General features: G+C 43.7%; 2 protein-coding genes across 2 annotated transcripts; both read right to left on the bottom strand.

Annotated features, from left to right (window-relative positions):
* Positions 1 to 2446: 2446 nt before the first annotated feature.
* LOC310815688 (progesterone receptor-like) lies at positions 2447 to 9878 on the bottom strand (the record flags this gene model as incomplete). The annotated part of the gene is made up of 9 exons (XM_083685579.1): positions 2447 to 2778; positions 4213 to 4364; positions 4597 to 4727; positions 5836 to 5980; positions 6385 to 6594; positions 7465 to 7590; positions 8011 to 8127; positions 8307 to 8449; positions 9412 to 9878. 9 exons carry the CDS (start codon positions 9876 to 9878, stop codon positions 2614 to 2616), a joined length of 1656 nt encoding a protein of 551 aa, XP_083541705.1. The 3' UTR covers positions 2447 to 2613.
* Positions 9879 to 14320: 4442 nt separating this feature from the next.
* On the bottom strand, positions 14321 to 21657 carry LOC310816381 (moesin-like; the record flags this gene model as incomplete). The annotated part of the gene is made up of 14 exons (XM_083686549.1): positions 14321 to 14485; positions 14733 to 14957; positions 15420 to 15512; positions 15614 to 15774; positions 16038 to 16168; positions 16775 to 16938; positions 17244 to 17340; positions 17556 to 17702; positions 17900 to 17983; positions 18206 to 18357; positions 18439 to 18561; positions 18897 to 18992; positions 21343 to 21426; positions 21631 to 21657. The coding sequence occupies 14 exons, from the start codon at positions 21655 to 21657 to the stop codon at positions 14321 to 14323; spliced, it is 1749 nt and encodes a 582-aa protein (XP_083542675.1).
* Positions 21658 to 21940: the final 283 nt, after the last annotated feature.

The raw sequence follows: 21940 nt of genomic DNA, 5'->3' as shown, positions 1-21940 counted from the left end.
GTCTTCGGCAACAGCAGGAATGTAATATTGATGTAGAAGAGAGAAAAACACAGAAATGGCTTGGAGAGAAATAACACAGAAATCAAATGGAATCTAAACTAAGTTCAAATGTCGACGTCAACACATACATTTTTGATCATTGCAACCGTACTAGAGACACCACTCCTTTTAAAGTAAACCACAGGGGCCATGTTGCAGAGAATATATTTAGAGATAAGTGACATTTCAGCGTTCTTTCACTCTCAACGCTCTTCAGCTCTGCTTCATTTATGAGGGGACAAATAGTCGTTGAAAGAGTCTGTTCAGGAAATGTACTTAACATTGCTGCGGATGTTAGTGAGACAGACAGGGTGGGTTTTTACCGTTGGAGTGATTGGATGTCGGCTGAACTAAAATAGAATAGCTTTCAAAGTAAAGTCACTCGCTGTGTATTGACATAGTAGATAAACATAGTGCAGAGTTACAGTAGAATGTATATTTCATACAATCAGAGTTCAGATGGACTTGTTTAAAAACCACAGAGTTGAAAATGATTTGATGCGACATCGGTATACTGCGGTAGTGCCTATATTGTATTGTAATACAGTTTCATTTACATTTGAAGATTTCTGTAACAAAGATAATGTGGAAATATTGTAGACAATGTTCATTCATTTATTCCTACATGGAATAGATAATACATGGAAAAATATATATCAGATCATCCAAAAGACAGCATTCATGCTTGGGCATTTATCATTCCTTGATTCTGAACATGATTTATGTCTTTTTATGACAATATAAAATTGTTTCAACATGTAGAAGTGACGTGGTTGATAATATGGTAACTGTCAGAAGCAGCCAAATCCAACAGCCAATCCCAGCTGAGCCTCATTTGATGTTGTAGTTCTACATCACACCACAAGATGGCAACACATTGCAACTGATCAGTGAACTGCAAACAGTCCACTTTTCCTTATTGTGTTGTTTTTGTTGTACTGTCAGGTTTTTGGATTAATAAAAAACCTTCAAGTCACATGAGCACAGAGCTACTTCCGTGTGAGGATCTACTGGGCTCAAACTGTTGGCTGGATGAGATTATCAACGTTTTAGTTGAGCTAGTGGAGTCATTGTCTAGAATAGATTATAAAGCATTTAATGGAGCTCAATCAAGTGTATCAAAACTCTGTGTACCAAAACTCTGTCTGAAAACATTATTCAAAATTGGTTATCAGAAATTAAGAAAGTCTGTTTACTGGAATATATATTGTTATTAATAAACTTTAGGCAGAAATGTCACTTATTAGATACGTTTGTGTCAAACATATTTAATTACACACCTAACAGTATTTACAATATTATCCGAATACTGCCTCTCAGGCTTTGTGCTCTATAGTGTCTATGAGAAGCAAAATGTTACTATATGTAAATAGTTTCAAAGTACAAAGCCTTCAGTACGATGTATATTACTTACATTTATTTATACAACTTACATTTACAGCGGCTATGAAAGGGCCAATCATTTACATCTTTGCACACATCCTTCATTGAGACAATGATTAGAGAATTAATAGAATTAACATATTATCATTATAGAATGAACCCTAAATCATGAAACTAGTATAGCCTAATGACAGACAGTTATGTTGGACGTTGCTTTTATTTTCCAAGATCTTGCTATTTATAGAATGTACTCTGTGACAGTCCAAGGACTTAACCTTAATTTCTATTGGATATTACCATCCCTCTGATTGGTCCTTTGGCCAGTCGAGTCAGGCCAAATTCCAAATCCATCCTAATCCTTACCTCTTCACTTACCCCTAGGAGCATGTCCAGACCTGAACATGTTTAATAAGTATTAACATCACCATGCCCTTTGATAGGCTAGGTAGACTTCACGCCAAATAAGTTACAGCTATCCAATCCTGTCAGGTTTCCACAAGGTGATCATAGGGGCTAGAGTTTGGGATTTGGCCCTTGGTTGGTTGACACCTGTTCCTAGCTGGGGCTGTTGGTGGGTTTGGGATGGGGCCCTGGGTTGGCACCTATCTCTAGGAGGGGTCAATGGTGGGTTTGGGATGGGGCCCTGGGTTAGCACCTATCTCTAGGAGGGGTCAATGGTGGGTTTGGGATGGGGCCCTGGGTTAGCACCTATCTCTAGGAGGGGTCAATGGTGGGTTTGGGATGGGGCCCTGGGTTAGCACCTATCTCTAGGAGGGGTCAATGGTGGGTTTGGGATGGGGCCCTGGGTTAGCACCTATCTCTAGGAGGGGTCAATGGTGGGTTTGGGATGGGGCCCTGGGTTGGCACCTGTTTCTAGCAGGGGTTGTTGGTGGGTTTGGGATGGGGCCCTGGGTTAGCACCTGTTTATAGCAGGGGTTGTTGGTGGGTTTGGGATGGTGCCCTGGGTTAGCACCTGTTTCTAGCAGGGGTTGTTGGTGGGTTTGGGATGGGGCCCTGGGTTAGCACCTGTTTCTAGCAGGGGTTGTTGGTGGGTTTGGGATGGGGCCCTGGGTTAGCACCTGTTTCTAGCAGGAGTTGTTGGTGGGTTTGGGATGGGGCCCTGGGTTAGCACCTGTTTCTAGCAGGAGTTGTTGGTGGGTTTGGGATGGGGCCCTGGGTTAGCACCTGTTTCTAGCAGGGGTTGTTGTGGAATAAGATGGGCTGAACCATGCCTGTCAGGATCTTTGGCACATGCATGCTCACTATCTCTGAGATCATCTCTGGGAAGCTGACATGTGGGAGGGACTGGGCCTGGATGAAAAGGTCATAGGTGAACTGGTGCAGCTTCTTCACAATCTGTGAGAGAGAGAGAGAGAGATGAGATGAGATGAGATATATATATATATATATATATATAGAGAGAGAGAGAGGTAGTGTAGTATGGTAGTATGGTAGTGTGTTATTAGGTAGTGTAGTATGGTAGTATGGTAGTGTGTTATTAGCTAGTGTAGTGTGGTAGTGTGGTATTAGGTAGTGTAGTATGGTAGTATAGTATAGTGTGTTATTAGGTAGTGTAGTATGGTAGTGTGTTATTAGGTAGTGTAGTATGGTAGTATGGTAGTGTGTTATATGGTAGTGTAGTATGGTAGTGTGTTATTAGGTAGTGTAGTATGGTAGTATAGTATAGTGTGTTATTAGGGAGTGTAGTATGGTAGTGTGTTATTAGGTAGTGTAGTATGGTAGTATAGTAGTGTATTAGGTAGTGTAGTATGGTAGTATGGTAGTGTGTTATTAGGTAGTGTAGTATGGTAGTATGGTAGTGTGTTAATAGGTAGTGTAGTATGGTAGTATAGTATAGTGTGTTATTAGGGAGTGTAGTATGGTAGTATGGTAGTGTATTAGGTAGTGTAGTATGGTAGTATGGTAGTGTATTAGGTAGTGTAGTATGGTAGTATCGTATAGTGTGTTATTAGGTAGTGTAGTATGGTAGTATGGTAGTGTGTTATTAGGTAGTGCTGTATGGTATATTACCGGGTGTAGGAAGTCTAGGAGCTGTGTGAGTTGGAACAGTGTGTGTGTGGGTTAGTATAGTGTAGTATAATATACCCAGTGTTGGGGAGTACTTCCACTACATGTAACTATCATGTTTAACTACATTTGGCTGTAGCTTGGCAGTAGTTCAATTCAATTCAAATCTTAGTAGTGTTTTCAGTAGTTTTTTGCCATGTAGCAGTGGAGTGAGCTACTGTCACTACTCACTACACCTCCCCCCTAAAACAAATAAAGAAATAGCAATGCAACGTAATGTATTATTCCAACCTTCCCTACTATTTATTCCCTCACTTCTTCCCGTCTCCCGACTCTTCACTCCACCTCGCCTGTTTTAATCTCAGTGATTTTAGGAACTGACTGTCATGTGTTGGATGAAGTAGTTTCTATGGAGTGAACTGACTGTCATGTGTTGGATGAAGTAGTTTCTATGGAGTGAACTGACTGTCATGTGTTGGATGAAGTAGTTTCTATGGAGTGAACTGACTGTCATGTGTTGGATGAAGTAGTTTCTATGGAGTGAACTACTTTTTTTCAAAGTAGCTTTAGTTTGACAAACTATAGTTCTCAAAAGGGCAGCTTTAATGTAGTTCAACTGCTTCTCTTGTAAAGCAATTGGTAATTTAGTTATAAAATTTTTATACATTTTCAGAGTAGCTTCCCCAACACTGATTATAGTATATTACAGTGTAGTCTACTGTAATAATAGGACTATAGCTGATGGTAGCTACAGTTTATTACCGGGTGAAGGTAGTCCAGGAGCTGAGTGAGCTGGAACAACCTCTGTGTGCGGGTGGCCTCTCCGTGGCGGCTGACAAGGCGATCCAGCTCTTTGATGTAGGAGATTCGCAGCTCATCAAAACAACGCTGACTCCTCAAGCCTTCCACTGGGACTGAGACAGAAGCAGACCGGATGATGATGAATAATAATAACAGCCTCCTTTGTTGTGAACTTGTTATTGATTTTAGACTCAACGCATCATCTTACATATCTGACATACAGTATTTGAAAGGTGAGGGAAGGTGGATGCAAAATCTATTTAACCAAAGTGTGATGTGGGTGAAATGTATTGTTTGTCTGTGTGATTTCAGGTGAGTATTTAGTGAGTGTTGTGAGTGACTCACTGATGCTGAAGAGGAGCAGAGCCTTCATACAGAGGAACTCCTCCTGGGTGACTCTCAGCAGACAGAACCTCTGGGACAGCAGACGCATCCTCACACAGTGCTCATACATACTGGACATATGCATCCGCTGGCTGGGGGGGGGGGGGGGGGGGACGATGACAGAGAGAGAGAGAGAGAGAGAGAGAGAGAGAGAGAGAGAGAGAGAGAGAGAGAGAGAGAGAGAGAGAGAGAGAGGGAGAGAGGAGGGGACAGCAGGGTCAGCTACAAGGGCAGTCATATCCATTACCATGCAGGGCGGTAGCAGGAGCAGTCACAGTGACAGTGAGGTCTGATGCCTGGTGCAGACTGAAACTCTAACTAATACTGCATGAAACATCAGACTGCTCCAGGGGAGGGGAGGGGAGGGAAGGTGATGGGAAGGAAGGGGAGGGGAGAGGAGGGGAGGTGAGACGAGGGGACGGGATGGGAGGAGAGATGAGGGGAGACGAGGAGAGGGGAGGGGAGGAGAGGGGGAGGCTGGCCTGGCATTCTGAACACTGCATCAGCATCAACCACCCTACTCTGAATGCACCACCTGGTCTCTGCCAACAACAGAGAGAACTCTGACTAACTCCAAGGTTTTCAGCAACATCAGATGAGGAACAGTGTTTAGGTCGTTACGGTTGTTAAATGGCATGCTGTTGGAAGCACAATGCTGCCCGGCAAAACAGGAAGTGTGACAAGTGTTATTGCCGATTGTAGAGTTGTTCTTTGTTGTTGAACACCTTGGTGAACAAAAGCACGTATGAAACTGAGAAAGTTGAGAGGAGGTAAACTAGTTCTGTTGTGATCAAACAGAATAGATCATCACAGTCAAAGCCATCCCTTGGGTTATACCAGTATACGATAGAAGAAAGCAGAGAACAGGACATGACAAAACGTGTAAAACTTGTTTACGGTTGGGACGTCAACAACAAAAGTCTCCTTCACACTCCCCTGCTGTTGTTTGTTTTTCTCTGCTGTCACTGTGATAAAGCCTGCCCCCTTTAGGTGGTCTACAAACCTGCGGTGGTCAAAGCTCCACTCAGATGAAAAGCGAAATCACGCTTTTCATTTCATGAAGAATTGATTTTATTTAACCCTTATTTTACTGGGTAAAGTTGACTAAGAATGTTCTCATTTGAATGTTTCATTGTTTCATTGAATGTTTGATTGTTTCATTGAATGTTTCATTGATGAATGAATAGGAGTTGCACTCACTCATTGAACACGAGGTCTGGGGCGAAATAGAGCATACTGCCGTCTGTGTGTTTGTAAGACCTCCATCCCATAGCAAACACCATCACTCCCATCCATGAGGACTGGATCACTGACATCTGGTCATCTACGTGAAGGTCCCGGAAACCTGCAGGAAGGAGGTTCAATTTGAATGGTGTCAGTGAAAACAGAAGGCACACTTAACACGAAGGAGGAAAGAGAGGAAGTGAGGAAGGAGAGTAGGGAGGAAGGAAGGAAGGAAGGAAGGAAGGAAGGAAGGGGAGAAAGAAGGAAGATTAGGGAGGTTGTCGTTCACCTCTGTAACTCTGTTAGTTAGTTGTAGAATATAGCCCCCTCTAGTGGTTGAGAAAGGAAAGAGGAGAAATGAAAGAGGGTAGGCTGAGTTACAGTCCGTAAACAAGGCCTCGGCACAGAAAATCATGCCCACCGGCTGTCTCCCTCCCAGCTATCTATCGTCTACTGGTGATGAGTGTGGCCACTTCTAGCTCCACTAATTGAACTCTTGAACTCTGATCAATAGGACTGGTTTACCTGGCATGGCCTTGGCCCAGCGCACCACACTGACCAGCTGTCTCTCCCCCAGCTCATTAAGGCTGGTCAGCAGGGAGGTGGGGCAGTCAGGCTGGGCGGGGTCGTGCCCAGCGTTGACCACACCCGGCTCGATGGACTGCAGGACACTCAGCAATGACTGACAGGAGCGCAGGCTGGGGGCGGGGCCAGGAGGGAGGAGCTGGGAAGCAGCTGCAACCAGAGTGATACAGCACAACAACACTTCATCAACAAATGTAGAACACATCACCAAAATCCCACAATGTTGTTACTGCCAAGGATGTTCGCCTTTCTGTCTCTTCAAATTGGGCATGCGTGCAGAAACACAACCACTGTCTGACACTGCAATCACATTTCAGGGGGTTATAATATTATTAGGGAGGAGGTCGTCTCGCGTAGCCATGCCGACTAATCTTGTTGTTCTCGCACCTCTTTTGGAGGCCTGGAGATTTTTAGATTAGACAATCGGGCTTGGATTGAACCTGGACGGAGCAATGGAAGAATGTTACATTCCAGGAACCCACACACACACACACACACATGCCTGTAGATGATTGATTGTTGTTATGTGTGTTGTCTTTACTTTCGTTTTTTTGGTTGCAGGTTGCAACATTGAAGAAAATGAAAGAAAACCTGAATTCTGTTTTGCCAGAAGTGTGCTCGATACATACAATCTAGTCGATGAAGGCATAAGGTATTTGATTGGTTTGACGTGTGGCAAGGCGTCACTCATTTCAAACGTTTCATTTCCACCCCTTTGTAGCGAAGGATTTCACCAGGCTTTCAGAATGAGGAAAGCCTGGTCTCAACAAGGTTAGGGAGTATGTTGTTGTCTGGAACTTTGAACTGAATTTCACAGCAGTGGCCAAAGGTGGCAGATTTCCAATAAACTTTCACCCTGCTCATTTAAGCCATACATTATGTCCAGTAATAGCTCACCAACTGTTTGGCAAGCACTTGGCAAGAGATTAAAATATCAAAGTGACCTCCCAGGACAAATAAAGGGTCAATAAAGAAAGGAAATAAGTATTGGGTCTCAAATAAAACCCTGGGGAGCCTCACTGTCTGCATCCAGTACCCCAACCTTCTCTCCATCCTTCTCTTCTCTTTCTCCAGCCCCACTGAGCATGTGTCTACCCTCCTCCTCCGCCCCACTCCGGGTCTGGCACATCCCCTTCAGCCTCCGGCCTGGAATCAGCCACACAGATATGGTGCAGATGGGAAACAGACAAAGAGAGAACATTTTTTTGAAATGGAGGGGGGGGGGCTGTCCTGATGACACAATGAATGCAATTCATCCATTTTAGCTGGTAGATATAAAAAGAAAACTAACAACATTTCTGTCATCTGACCACCATCTCTGCTATCTCTCTCTCTTAATATCTCCTCCACCAACAACCTCTTTCTATTGACAAAACGATTGAATGCAAACTCCTAATCTGTGTATATTGTACTATATTGTTTTTTATTTATTGTTTTAGCTTTAATCTACACTATGTATGCGAATGAATTCATGTGAATCAATACAATTTCTCTCTCTCTCACTCTCTCTCTCTCTCTCTCTCTCTCTCTTCTTTCTCTCTGTGATGCCAGAGGCAAAGTAGTGACCTTTGAGGCTCATCCCAGATCGGAAGCACCTCATCAGGCGACAGGAAGCACAGTTCTTCCTCCTCAGTTTATCGATGGTGCAGTCGTTGCGGCTGGCGCACAGGTGATTCTGTTTACCTGAGAACACACAACAACACTCCAGCAACACGCCAGCAACCTTTGAACCTCTGACCAATTAGATTAACACCAGAGGATATCTGGTGATAACAAGAGGAGAAGAGGAATGTGTGTGTGTGTGTGTGTGTGTGTGTGTGTGTGTGTGTGTGTGTGTGTGTGTGTGTGTGTGTTAGACTCACCCTCAGCGGCCCTTTTGAAGAATACCTTGCAGCTACCGCAGGTAATGGCTCCATAGTGACAGCCTGAGGCATCATCCCCACAGACCTGACACACTCTCCTCTCTGAGAGAAACATCCTTACCCCTGGAAACATACCCTCACACCTGGAACACACACACACACACACACACATTAGGGCATAAAATACACACATGTTCACACGTGACACACTGTCCGCTCTGTGAGGAACACTCTAACAGTCAACAAACCCTCTGGCACCTGGATACACACATACAAAGCAAGTACGATTCCCGGCTATCTCTGTGGCCTGTCTACTGTCGATTTGCTAATATGCAATCACTCACGCAATACCTTAATCCTATTTTGCAGGTCTCCACCTGCCTACTCCCCCATTCCAATGACTTATATTTCATACTCTATGAGTCCATGAGTCAATCTCTTCCATTCAATCGGGGATAGAAGCTTGATTTCTACTAATGCATACGACAGTAGTATCTACAGTACAACAGATGTTGTAGAACGTAGAACTTAACCTTATAGACCACTTTCGACTCGAAGTACAAAGATGTCTGACAAGTTTTGGATTTCTGAGTGAGCTTTCACTTTAAGGCATCAAGGCCACTAGCTGCATCACTCCTCTCTGGCATGAGTGGGTTGATGATTAGCTTCTGATAGTTGCAGTGGCCACAACTACTTTTGTGAGCAGAGCAAAACTGCAACATGGAAACACACACACACACACGCACACACACACACACGCACGCACGCACGCACGCACACACACACACACACACACACACACACACACACACACACACACACACACACACACACACACACACACACACAAAGGCCTATTCGAGTTTCACCATTTAGCTGACGCTTTTATCCAAAGCGACTTCATTGCAGTGAGTGCATACATTTTTAAGTAAATACTGTATGGTCCCACATTAGGTGGTGACGACGGCCATGCTAAGAGGGTAATGTGGCACTGGCAATATCCCCAGAACTGAGCAAATGTGTCATTTATTCTTCGAGTGATTGGGAATAAAGTGGTGAGATTAGTGTTAGGGTTAAGGTTATGATAGTGGAATTATGTTCTCACCTAAAAGTGGAATCAGCAACATCCATCCATCCAACGGCCTCGGTTTTGAGAGTGGAATGATAGACCTGCAGACTCTTTTCACGTATCCCACCGTGGTAACTTTCCACTTGACCATATCCCTCCTGTGCCATCCCATGCATCCTACCCATCCCACTACCCTGGTCTTTATTGACCCCAAAAGGCAGGTGACAGGGGCAGTGTGTCCGGGCTCCAAGTGGCGTGTTTCCAAAGTTACAATACTTACAAAAAGAAGATCCGGGTACCTCGCGTCCCGGTTCGGTTTTAACGTTAATGCTGCTCTGTATGCGGTCATCAACGCTCCGTGCGTTCTCCGAGTCTTTATAGACTAACGGTTTAACGGGCAGCAGTTCGTCAAACTGAGAGGGAGCGGAAAACACGTTATCAATATTCACAAACATGGCTGCATCCTTCAAGACACTTCTTGCCACCTCAGGGTCGTACGTCATATTCCGGTCGCTGTCCCTTTCGGTCGGTTTTAGCATGTCCAAAAGGCTTATTCGATACTTATCGTGGCCTGCCTCAAATGAAACGTCAAATTCCTGTTTTAGGTTTGTTTCGTTCGGCTGCGCGTAGGTTAATTCCGAGGTGCGAAGTACGTCTTCAAACTCATCTCCAAGGAAACCGTTCGCGCAAGTTTGACCACCCTCTGGAGAAGAGGGATCGGATAATCCATAAATCACATCGTTCGGCTGTGAAACTGAACCAAAGGACGTGATCATGGCGTTGCTGAGCTCTTTCGCGGTCTGAGATATACAGGTGTCGGAAAGATCTGGAGCGTTTGTCGCCAAGGAGTCTCTCGGATTTACCTGCATCCCAGGCGCGCTCAAATGCAAAGACATTATGCTGTATCAGAACATTTTCCGTGATGAGAGCTGTGATGCGTAGCCTACGTGAAAAACAAACGTGACCGACAGTGTTACCGGAGATGCGATGCCGTTATGTCTGCCTGTTCGCGCTGACACAACAAGCTCGCCGTGTCTTTCTTGCCCCCAGAGTTGTATTAGGGGAAGTCCCGCCGCTGACCTCGCTCGTCCTGCAGAGACGGCCTGGCGAGTGTCCAAGTCGTGACTCTGTAGGCCCTCTGTAGGCGATTGTGTGTGGTTTCTTACACTTGGCAATTCTGTATGCTACCTGGTATGATGCCATCTGGGCCTTGCTGTTCACCGATGTAGCTTTTAAGTCAAAGTGGCTTTATTGTCAATTCTTCACATGTCAAGACATACAAAGGAATCGAGAGGACGTTTCTCACTCTCCCAAGGTGAGACAGATAAAGTTTTACCATGCTATTTTCCTGCTTACGGTATTCTTCAAGTTTTCTTTTGAAGAAGTCGAGTGGCTTCTTGACGTGACTGGGGTGTAATGTCTCTATGTGTCTTTTTAATTTGTTTGGTTTCATACTGTCGGCTGCGAGAGCTTTCAGACATAAGACACACAGGGGTCTCTCCTCACCTCCCACCACAGTCGATGTGAAGCCAAGAGCAAGATAAGCTTCGTCATATTTTTTTTTTTGTAACTTAATTTTTTATTGGTTTTCCACAAAGATACAGACAGAACAGCTCATCCACATCCCACAAAAATAAAATGAAAAGTATAGTAAAACTTATGACACAAATAATCAAATAAAATAGATAAATTATATTAACAGCAAATAGTTGTCCGGAAATATTTCAATATTCACACAGTTATTTCTGATTAGGCATTCATTTAGTCAGTGTCACGTCTCATATAAGTGTTCCATTTATCCCAGTACTTTTCAAACATATTCTCTTTGACTCTCAAAAGGTATGTCAACTTTTCCATAACAAAAATATCTTGGACAATTTCCAGCCACTGTTCCTGATTTGGAGTATTCACATTGAGCCAATTTCTGGTGACTGCTTCCTTACTTGCCGCAAGTAACACTTTCGTCAAATAAAAATCTTCTACCATCACCACATCATCGATATTCCCAAGATACATCACAGAGCAGGTCTTTGGAATTTCATATCCCAAAATCATTTTTACAACTGCATTTACATTCTCCCAATACAGCCTTATCTTTTTACAATTCCAGAAAATATGAGTGGTCAGCCTCCATACTCCCACACAGCCTCCAACAGTGCTGTTGTGCAGCAAGTTGCCTGCTTTTTATTTGAGGTGTTATGAAAAAACGAACTAAATTCTTCCAGCAGAATTCCCTCTTGCCTTGGTTTTTTGAATAACGGTGCCCTCACACCTGTTTGCGTCATTATCAGTTATTTTTCTTTTCACTCCTGTCAAATACTTCTCCATTGTTCCACTCAGAAAGCGCCACACAGTTTGCCGGCTAGTTTGACAGCTCTTTAAAGAGCCCGCCTCGCAACAGTAACTAAGGGAGGCGGAACAAAAAATAGCGTCCGGTTCCACAAAACAATAGTTCCGCACGCTGGAACGCTCTCGCTGTCGTGGTCGCTCGCGCTCGTTGAGAAACACTGGAGAGTAAAGTGCGTTCTCTGCTACTGACATGATTTTCTATTTGTTTACACATTTTCTGCTTATTTGTTTAATTGTTTCTACTTTGACAGCATGTATTGCAAATTGCCAATGGTCTGACAGACAATGTCACCCCTTCCTCAAATGATAGGGCTCTATTAGAAAAAGTAACAACTTTTGAAGATATGATTTAAGACAAGTTTCAGTTTTGTTAATGATTATAATACACGCTTTGTCCAGCAGGTAATTGGTTAAGGACTGAGTAACACAAACATGAGGCGGGTCACATGGTAGATCTGGAATGTCTGTAGGCCTGATGATTCCTGTTATTAAGACATAACTCAGATTGCTGTCATTAAATGGCCTACATGTTTATACAGACGCAGGACTTCATGACCATTTCGTCAGACATAACAGGGCCAGGGTTATTTCCACAGAGTGATATATGCACAATACTTCAACACAGTTTGTTTGTTAATATAATTTATTTTACTAGAGAAGTATCAACATTTAGAATAGAACCAAATATATTACTGCCCTCGAGAGGGAATTTATCTTGCATTATGAAGACAATACACATATACAGTTAACTTTCAAAATATCCCAAAGTCACAAGGGCCAGATGATTAAATAAAATATTACTATCAAATTCGATAATCAATACTTTGTATACATGCATTTCAAGATTGCAAAAACATGAGCAACAAGAGTATAATCCTCGACATGTAATCAAAATGTTTATCCACTTTTTAAAATATTTTATATATAATTTTCATATTACAGAGCTCGGTCAAACTGCAACTTCCCACTGCAATACTTCCAAAAACACCCTTAAGGCCAGTTATGTTTTGAATATTATCCAGCCCTTACAACCAGATGTACAGTGATTAAATTAAAAGAATTTGCCGTCAATCCACACACAATACCCCAGAATGACAAAGCGAAAACGTTTTTTTTTTTTTTTTTTTTTTAAATTTCAGTAAATTTATTAAAATTGAAAAACAGAATTACCTCATGTACATAAGTATTTATGACACCTTAAAATTAGCTAAAATGCAAAAATGTCATCAACAAATCATGCAATAAGTTGAATTGAGTCCATCTTAATACAAGGATAATAGTTCATGTAATTTTGGAATTTGTGTAAATTAGGATGTCACTACCAACTCAGCAACTTTCATAATTTTCTCTTGATCCTGACAAAGTCCCCAGTCCCTGCCAGTGACAAACATACCCATAAGTTGATGCAGCTACCACTATTCTTCACACGAGAGATGGTGCAGAAACTGCATTGCATGTGCTGGATTTGCACTAAACTTAATGCTTTGTAGTAAAACCAAATAAACACATTTTCAGCCACTTTCTTTGCTGTATCACTTGAATTCATTGATGCAAACACAATTATGGATATGAGATACATTATTTTCCATTAAGGGATTCTTTTTGGCCACTTGGTTATAGACCCATTTTATAGAGTGACTGAGATGATGTTGTCCCATCGACTGTGCTTTTTCCTCTCCACTATTGAACTTTGTCTCCCAGGCCTCAGGGTAGCATTCCTGAGCAGTTTTGTTCCTCTCCATTTGCTCAGCTTGTAATGACAACCTGATCCACACAGTGTGTAATTGATGCCTATGCAAATCAGAGACCCTATAACAACAAAGATATTAATTCCAAAATTACATGAACTATTATCCTTGTATTAAGATGGACTCAATTCAACTTATTGAGTGATTGGTTGATGACATTTTTGCATTTTAGCTCATTTTAAGAGTGTCATAGCAAAGGGTCTGAATACTTATGTACATGAGGTATTTCTGTATTTCAATTTTAATGAATTTACTGGAATTTCAAAAAACGTGTTTTCGCTTTGCCATTCTGGTATTGTGTGTGGATTAATGGCAAATTCTTTTAATTTAATCCATTTTAAATTGAGTCTATAACACAACAAAATGTGGAAAAAGTGAAGGGGTCTGAATACTTTCCGAAGACACTGTATCCACAGTTAAAACCCTAATACCCTAAAGGTGTATGTTTCATACAGAATAATGGAGTGGAGGGGTGCAGCGGGCTTTGTGCTGTAATGATGGTCTTTGAAAGATGGACAGCCTTGTTGAAGTTGCACTAAGATCAGTATTTACATTGTAGCTATAGGTACAGTTTAATTAAAATATAGGTACATATTGTTACATACATACAACTGTGATATGACTCACAACTGTAATTACTTTGTAGGCCTACAGCATACCTGCCAATACAACTACCATACCAGTAAGAACATTTAGCAACACCTCTCTCTCTCTCTCTCTCTCTCTCTCTCTCTCTCTCTCTCTCTCTCTCTCTCTCTCTCTCTCTCTCTCTCTCTCTCTCTCTCTCTCTCTCTCTCTCTCTCTCTCTCTCTCTCTCTCTCTCCTCTGTAGTCCAGGAGATTCCTCTCTCACATGGACTCAAACTCGTCAACGCGTTGTTTGGTGTTGCCCAGGCGGATCTGACGGAGGGTCTTGTATTTGTCGCGGCCGGCCTTCACGTTGTCTGCGTGGATCAGATCATTGGGAGTCTTCTTGCTGTCGTCTCGAGCGGTGGCTAGCTCCGAGCTCAGGGCCTGAGAAGAAAACACAAACAAAACAGACCGTAGAATTCTGTGAACATTCCTCAAAAGCGCTGCATCACCCTACACATGAGATCCAGAAAGAATGTGTAAGCAACATTGGCCAGGGTTTAAGCCGGGGTTGTTTTTCAGTACTACTTTGTGACACGATGACTTGGAGATGAAGCCACGGTATAAAAAAACCCATTTGATTGACATTCCATAGAACATGAACATGAATACGAAGGTCTCTGACTCTGACCTTCAGGTGTTTCTGTAGCCGAACGTTCTTCTGGGCCTCCGTCACACGTTCCTCCTCGCTGCGGTCTCTGAGCATGCCCGGTGATGTCAGCTCGGCGCTGGCCTCTGCGTCGCTCTCGTCTGTCTCATCGTGCTCGCCCTCCACATGAGAATGCACCGAGTCCTGGATGAGTTTAGACTTCAGCTCCTCTTTGGTCCGCTCTAAATCAACCTCCACCTTAACTGCCTGCTGACAAACACACACACACACACACACACACACACACACACACACACACACACACACACACACACACACACACACACACACCGCTCACAGTGAAGCACTGGGGTTAGATATCAGATAATGGTAACACACATACACACTCGCATACACACTCGCACACACACACACACACACCCACACACGCACACAGGCAGGCACACACACACACAAACACACACACCATTCCATGCATTACAATGAGCTGATATCTACATCCGTCACCTCAACTGAAACACACCGCTCACAGTGAAGCAATGCAGTTAGATATAAGATAACACGCATACAGCCTCGCACACACCCAACCACACACACACACACACACACACACACACACACACACACACACACACACGTTCATTATCTAACTCCTCTACAGGCCAGCTGTGTGTGAGGCCTCAATTGTTGCCTTCTCGTTCATCTTACCCTTTTCTGCCACCTCTTGGCCTCATCATCCTTTTTCTTCTTGGCATCCTCCAGGAGGGAGATCTTTGAAGTCAGCTCAGCCAGCTCAGTGGCCTACACACACATGCAGAGGGTATTTACAATGCTGTTAGTCCTATATATTATAACCATGAGCTAAGGTGTGTGTGTGTGTGTTTGCGTGTGTGTGTGTGTACCAGGTTCTCTTGGTTCTTCATCTGGCTCTCTGACTGCAGTAGTAGGGCAGCCTTGGCCTCCTCTGCTGCCCTGCGGTCCTTCTCCAATCGCTCTGCCTCTTCCTGGGCAAACTTCCTCTCTTTCTCCAACACTAGGGCCCGCCGGGTCTGCTCCTCCAGTGCTGAAACACACAAACACACACACACACACACACACACACACACACACACACACACACACACACACACACACACACACACACACACACACACACACACAGACACACACACACACACACACACACACACACACACACACACACCGTAAACACACAAGCGACTAGCACTCAAACACCCGACACCATACTTAAAGTCATAAAAATGCAAACATACTATCAAACCATTGTTTAGAAAAGCATAATGCATTTAAACTTCTGAGTCAGACCTTCCTGAGCTCTCTTTGTCTGCTCCTCGATCTGTCTCAATCTCTCCATCAGCTCCATGGTCTCTCTTGCTATCTTCTCCGTCTCCTTCTCGGCATTCTCTCGCTTTTTTTTCTCACTCTCCAGCAAGGCTCTGAATAAAGGGTACAACACGTGACAGCCAATACACACTTGAAAACAACCTCAACAACCACTACAGAACTGAGCTGAGCTGAGCTGGGCTGGCCTGGTTACCCATCCACCATAGTTGATGAAACAGTACAGGAAGGTATAGTGTGAAAACCCAGTCTAGGAGTAGGCTTAATCTGGGTCAGGGCAACCATCTCTACCTCTCTCAGTTTATGGTGGCAAGATAAACTAGGTCATGTACTGTCAATGGTAATTTAATGGAACCATGAACCACAACTTTCATAATGACTGGAGCGATTCACTATTACTGTTCTCCACCTCAATCTAAAGAGAAGCTAGGAAATAGAAGTGAATAATATGTCTATATGACTGCAGTCCAGATGTGATGTGATATGACTCACAACTGGAATTACTTTGTAGGCCAGCAATATACCTGCCAATACAACTATGGTATCATGCCAGTAAAAACATTTATCAACACTTCATCTCTCTCTCTCTCGCTCTCTCTCTCTCTCTCTCTCACTATCTCTCTCTCTCTCCCTCTCTCTCTCTCTCTCCCTCTCTCTCTCTGTCTCCCTCTCTCTCTCTCTCTTTCCCTCTCTCTTATCACCTTTCCATCTGTCTCTTGTTCTTCTCCTCCTTGGCTTGGGCCTTCATCTGCTGCACCTCGATGCTGTCAGGTTTACGTCGCCGCATGTACAGGTCATGGTTCCCCATGCACAGGGCCAGGATCCGCTTGTTGATGCGCAGACGAGGAGCATAGAACACAAAGTCCTAGCACAGATAACCAAGGAGAAACATGACTATGCCAGGAACACACATACAGGGACAATTCACTCTTTGATTCACTCTATTCACTCAAGCATGTCACAGATATGGGGCCAATACCAGCAAAAGTATTGTAAAGAATTGTAATAATTGCATTACACAGCCCGGATATCAGTAGTCCAGTGAACATACAACACTTAGTATTGCAGGCCCAGTGGTGCTACACTGTGCTACAATTTGTTGCACATTCGAAATGTTCGCTACTGACAAGACAGGCGTAATCGATCAACAGTGAGAGCGCTTTGGTATACCGGAGATTTCTTGTCAATGGGCTTTATGACAAATTTCTTGTCATTGAAGGAAATGTTCCTGATCTCACTCCATGGGAAGCCGATCTTAGGGGTCATTCTACAGAGAGATGAGAACAGAGTCAATGTAAACACTGCTCCTGGGGAGGCTGGGTGGGGGTAGAAATCGGAGGATGGGCCTATTGTAATGCATGGAATGGAATGAGGAATGCTATCAAACACATTACAATGAGCCCATCCGCCAATGGAACACAGAGACAAGAAGAGTTGGACTGTGACACAGATGCGCTTGTCAGTAATGAGACGTAGTCCTACCTGTCTGTCTTCTCGTAGATGTTGAGGCCCAGAGCGTCTACTCCCAGCCACAGCTCTGAACCCTTCTTGTTTTTGATGCTGAAGTAGTTGACACCGTACATCTCTAGGTCCTGGGCTATCTTCAGATACTCCACCATAGCGTCCTCTCTGAGGGATGAACAGGGGTTTATTAAGAGGGAAAAACCACTGAGCTGGAAACGTTTCCATGGCAGTCAATGGGATAAACAAGGGTAGCATGTGACTCTCAAAATACAGTCAGTAGGCAGAAGATGATAGGAGGTGAAAGGTGTGTGTGTGTGTGTGTGTGTGTGTGTGTGTGTGTGTGTGTGTGTGTGTGGCTTCACCTCAGCACCCCTTTGTGCTCCTGGTGCCACACCTGGATTCTCTTCTCCCACTGCTCCTTGTTCAGTTTGTGCTGCTCCAGAACCCTGGTTAAAATGGGGGGAAACAGAGAGGAAACAGTCAGCGGGAATACAGTAGATTTCTTAATGTAATAACCATGTAAAAAAATGGCCACTAATTGTGTGGACAGGACCACACACACACACACACACACACACACATACACACACACACACACACACACACACACACACACACACACACACACACACACACACACCTACACACACACACCTACACACACACACCTCTGTGGTAGCAGTTTATCTCTAGTGAGGTATCCTGGTATGTGGTAGTCTTTCTTGTGGTCTCCATGTTTAGTCTGCACAGCGTAGGAAGCCAGCAGCACTGCAGTCTCAGGGGGGCAGTAGATGTCATCATTTAGGATACCCTCTTTCACCTACACAAACAACAGGAGACGTGTACGTGTGTGTGTGTGTGCCCACGTGCACATGTGTACGTACGTGCATGTGTGTCTGACCTGCAGGAAGAACAGCCGTTGCGTAGCCTCCTGGATCAGTTCCTCTGCAACATCCTCAGGGTAGAACTTGGCTCTGAACTTAATCAGCAGAGGGTTCTCCCTGCGAACATCTTGAGTTGTCACCTAGCGACCACAGGGATAGGGATTTAATTAGATTGCTCTAATTACCTCCCCTGGGTAAAAACATGTTGCTTTTTTTCATGACAACAATGACTGTTTGGCACGCTATGTACCCAATAGGATTAAACTGCTCCTGTGTTGTTTGAAGTCAACCATTTCAAACTAAACCATAATAGTTTAGCAGTTGTTTAATGCTTGGGGTGACAGTCAGGTCCCTTGGAAAGTGGTGCACTGCAATGATGAACTGGCAGACCCGCTACAGAGGCAGGGTTTAGCCAGAGCGACGTTTGCTGCCTTTGTTGTCTTCCACAGTCCAGGATGGTGTTAGTGTTACTCACCCTCTTGTTGAGTTTGAGCCACGTGGAAAAACCTTTACTGTCCTGGTACTGCAGACCAAAGAACCAGGTCTCCCTCAGCCCGATCGTCTTCACTATCTAAACACAACCACAACAACAAACACCATCAATATCTGTCAGTCGGGCTATCTGTTTGTCAATTCTCCCATGTCACTCCCCTCCTCCGCACCCTTCACTGGCTCCCAGTAGCAGCTCGCATCAGATTCAAGACCCTGGTGCTCGCCTACCGGGCGGCAAAGGGAACAGCCCCTCCCTACTTGCAAGCAATGGTCAGCCCCCAAACCCCTGCCTGATCACTCCGCTCTTCCTCCTCAGCTGGCCGCCTGGCACCGCTGCCTCTACGTGGCTGCAGCAGCCGCATTACTCAGTCACAGCTTTTCACTGTCCTTGCGCCCAGCTGGTGGAATGAGTTTACCACTGAGCTTCCCACTGCTGTCATGACTGCAGAGTCACTACCAATCTTCCGCTACTGACTGACTGACTGACTGACTGACTGACTGTCTGTCTGTCTGTCTGTCTGTCTGTCTGTCTGTCTGTCTGTCTGTCTGTCTGTCTGTCTGTCTATCTATCTATCTATCTATCTATCTATCTATCTATGCCTTGGTCAATCCTTGGATGGGGGTACTAAATCTGGCTGCTGGAAGTGGTGTTGGATGACCAGTAGGTGGCACTCCTCCCTCTGGTCTAAGAGACTCCAATGCCCCAGGGCAGTGAATGGAGCACTGCCTTGCAGAGGGTGCCGTCCTTCTGATGAGATGTTAAACAGAGGTCCCGAGTTGTTAAAGATCCCATGGCAATTATCGCAAGAGTAGGCGTGTTAATGATGTCCTGGCTAAATTCCCAATCTGGCCCTCATACTATCGTGGCCACCTAATCATCCCCTGCTTTCATTTGGCTCATTCATCCCCTCGCCTTTCCCCTGCAACTCTTCCCCAGGTTGTTGCTGCAAAAGAGAACATGTTCTCAGTCAACTTACCTGGTAAAATACGGGACAACATTTTTTTTTTTAATCTATCTACAGTACACACATTTTTTCTTATTTTGGATCTATGCTCCATAAGTTTGGATTTGAAATCAAACAAATCCAATTTTATTTTATTTGATGGTATTAGTGTACATATTGATTTCACCATTATATATATAATATCCAAATTAGGCAGTCATGTAGGGCATTTGGATGACAATCCTGTGCATGCAATAACTTCCTTTGGTTTGTTTTCAGGATTTTTTGCCTTGAATCGTAATTTAATAAAATAAAATAAAATAAAATAAATTAAATGTATGTTCAATTGGATTTAAACCAGAACATTGAGCCAAGAAAAAAATCCACTTTTTGGCTGTGAAGAACTCTGTAGTTGCTATGGTAGTATGTTTGGAGTCATTGTCTTTGTATGATGATGCACAATCCAATGAATTTGGAGGCATTTGCTTGTACTCGAGCAGAGAAGATGTTTCTGTACAATTCAGAATACATACTGCTGCTGCCGTCAGCAGTTACATCATCAGTTAGGATAAGTTAGCCAGCTCTAGTGGCATGTGACCATGTTTCACAGATGAGGTGGTATGCTGTAAATATTGGGCAGATTATTATTTATTTTTTTAACTTTCCTCTTGCAATTACTCTGGTACATGATAATATTCACCCTATCTGTCCACAAGACCTTTTTCCAGACCTCTGCAGGCTTCTTTAGGTACTTTTTAAACAATCTTAAACAAACTGTAACCTGACCATATTTTTTGAGGATAACTAGTGGTTTGCACCTTGCAGTGAAGCCTCTGTAGTTCAGCTGGCAATCTGCGGATGGTAGTCTCTGACACATTCACGCCTACCTCCTGGAGAGTGTTCTTGATTTGTGAGACAGTTGTTTTGGGGGTTTTCTTAATTATGGTGAACATTCTTCCTGATCCACTATAGAAGTCTTCCTCTGCCTACCAGGCCGTTTGTGATGTTCCAATCTGTTATTTTTGGGAAGTCTAAGGTTTTGGCTATGTTTCTGATGTTTCTTTTCTGATATTTCAACCTCATAATGGCTTCCTTGACTTTCATTGACGTCTCTTTGGTCCTCATGTTGACAGACACTAATAGCAGACTCCAAAGGCAAATTCCTAGAATCAATATTAAACATTGACAGCTCTCTTATGCCTGCACAAGTGACAGGACACACCTGACTAACCAGAAACACCTGTCCCATCACTTTTGGTGCCCTGAAATAGGCAAATAAGTGTTTTAAATTCTAAATGGTGAAACCAATATGTACACAAATACCATCAAATAAAAGCTCAGAATCTATACTTTAACCTCATAGTAATTATTTGATTTCAAATCCAAACTTTTGAATTAAGAAAACATGCTTCACTGTTCCATTACTTATGGAGGGCACTGTATCTACCTATCTATTCATCTATCCATCCATCCATCCATTCATACCTGGTCAAAGAGCTGTTTCCCAGTGGTGCTAGGTAGGATGGCAAACTCCAGCTCAGCGTCCATGGTGGTGACTCGAACATTGAGCTGTGGATGAAAGCATTAACATGGAGACACACTGCAGTATGAGTGGGAGGGAGAGACATCTATACAACCAGGTTACCAATGATAGAGTATTGATATAACTTACAATAGATGCTAACCGTAGAGCACGTTCCTACTATGATAGTCAAATGGTTGGCTATGGTTCTTTGGGAGGTAAAAGGCCAAGAAATACAATATGTTTCTTACATGTTTCTGTTCAACCGACAGGATCATCCAATCGCAAGTGGTTGGAGGGGACTACAATCAAAACATGAAGCCCACAATGTGTTTTTAGAGTTTGATTTGCTCAGAACTTTCTATTCTCAGATGCATAAAGAATGGTAGGGTCAAATAACGCAGCACACTCAGGGCCTTGCATGACCTTGTACCATACAGCAATCCACCCAGCCTGGGGTCTGCTATGGGTGGTCTTGCTAGTGATCATGTAGCAAACAAGGATCATGTTATGAAATCACAAAGATTAGGGCAGGAGTTAGGCCCACTGTTGGATGATTAT

This window comes from Argentina silus (assembly GCF_951799395.1).
Source record: "Argentina silus genome assembly, chromosome: 15".
NCBI lineage: Eukaryota > Metazoa > Chordata > Actinopteri > Argentiniformes > Argentinidae > Argentina > Argentina silus.
This window is presented reverse-complemented; position numbering and strand designations above follow the sequence as displayed.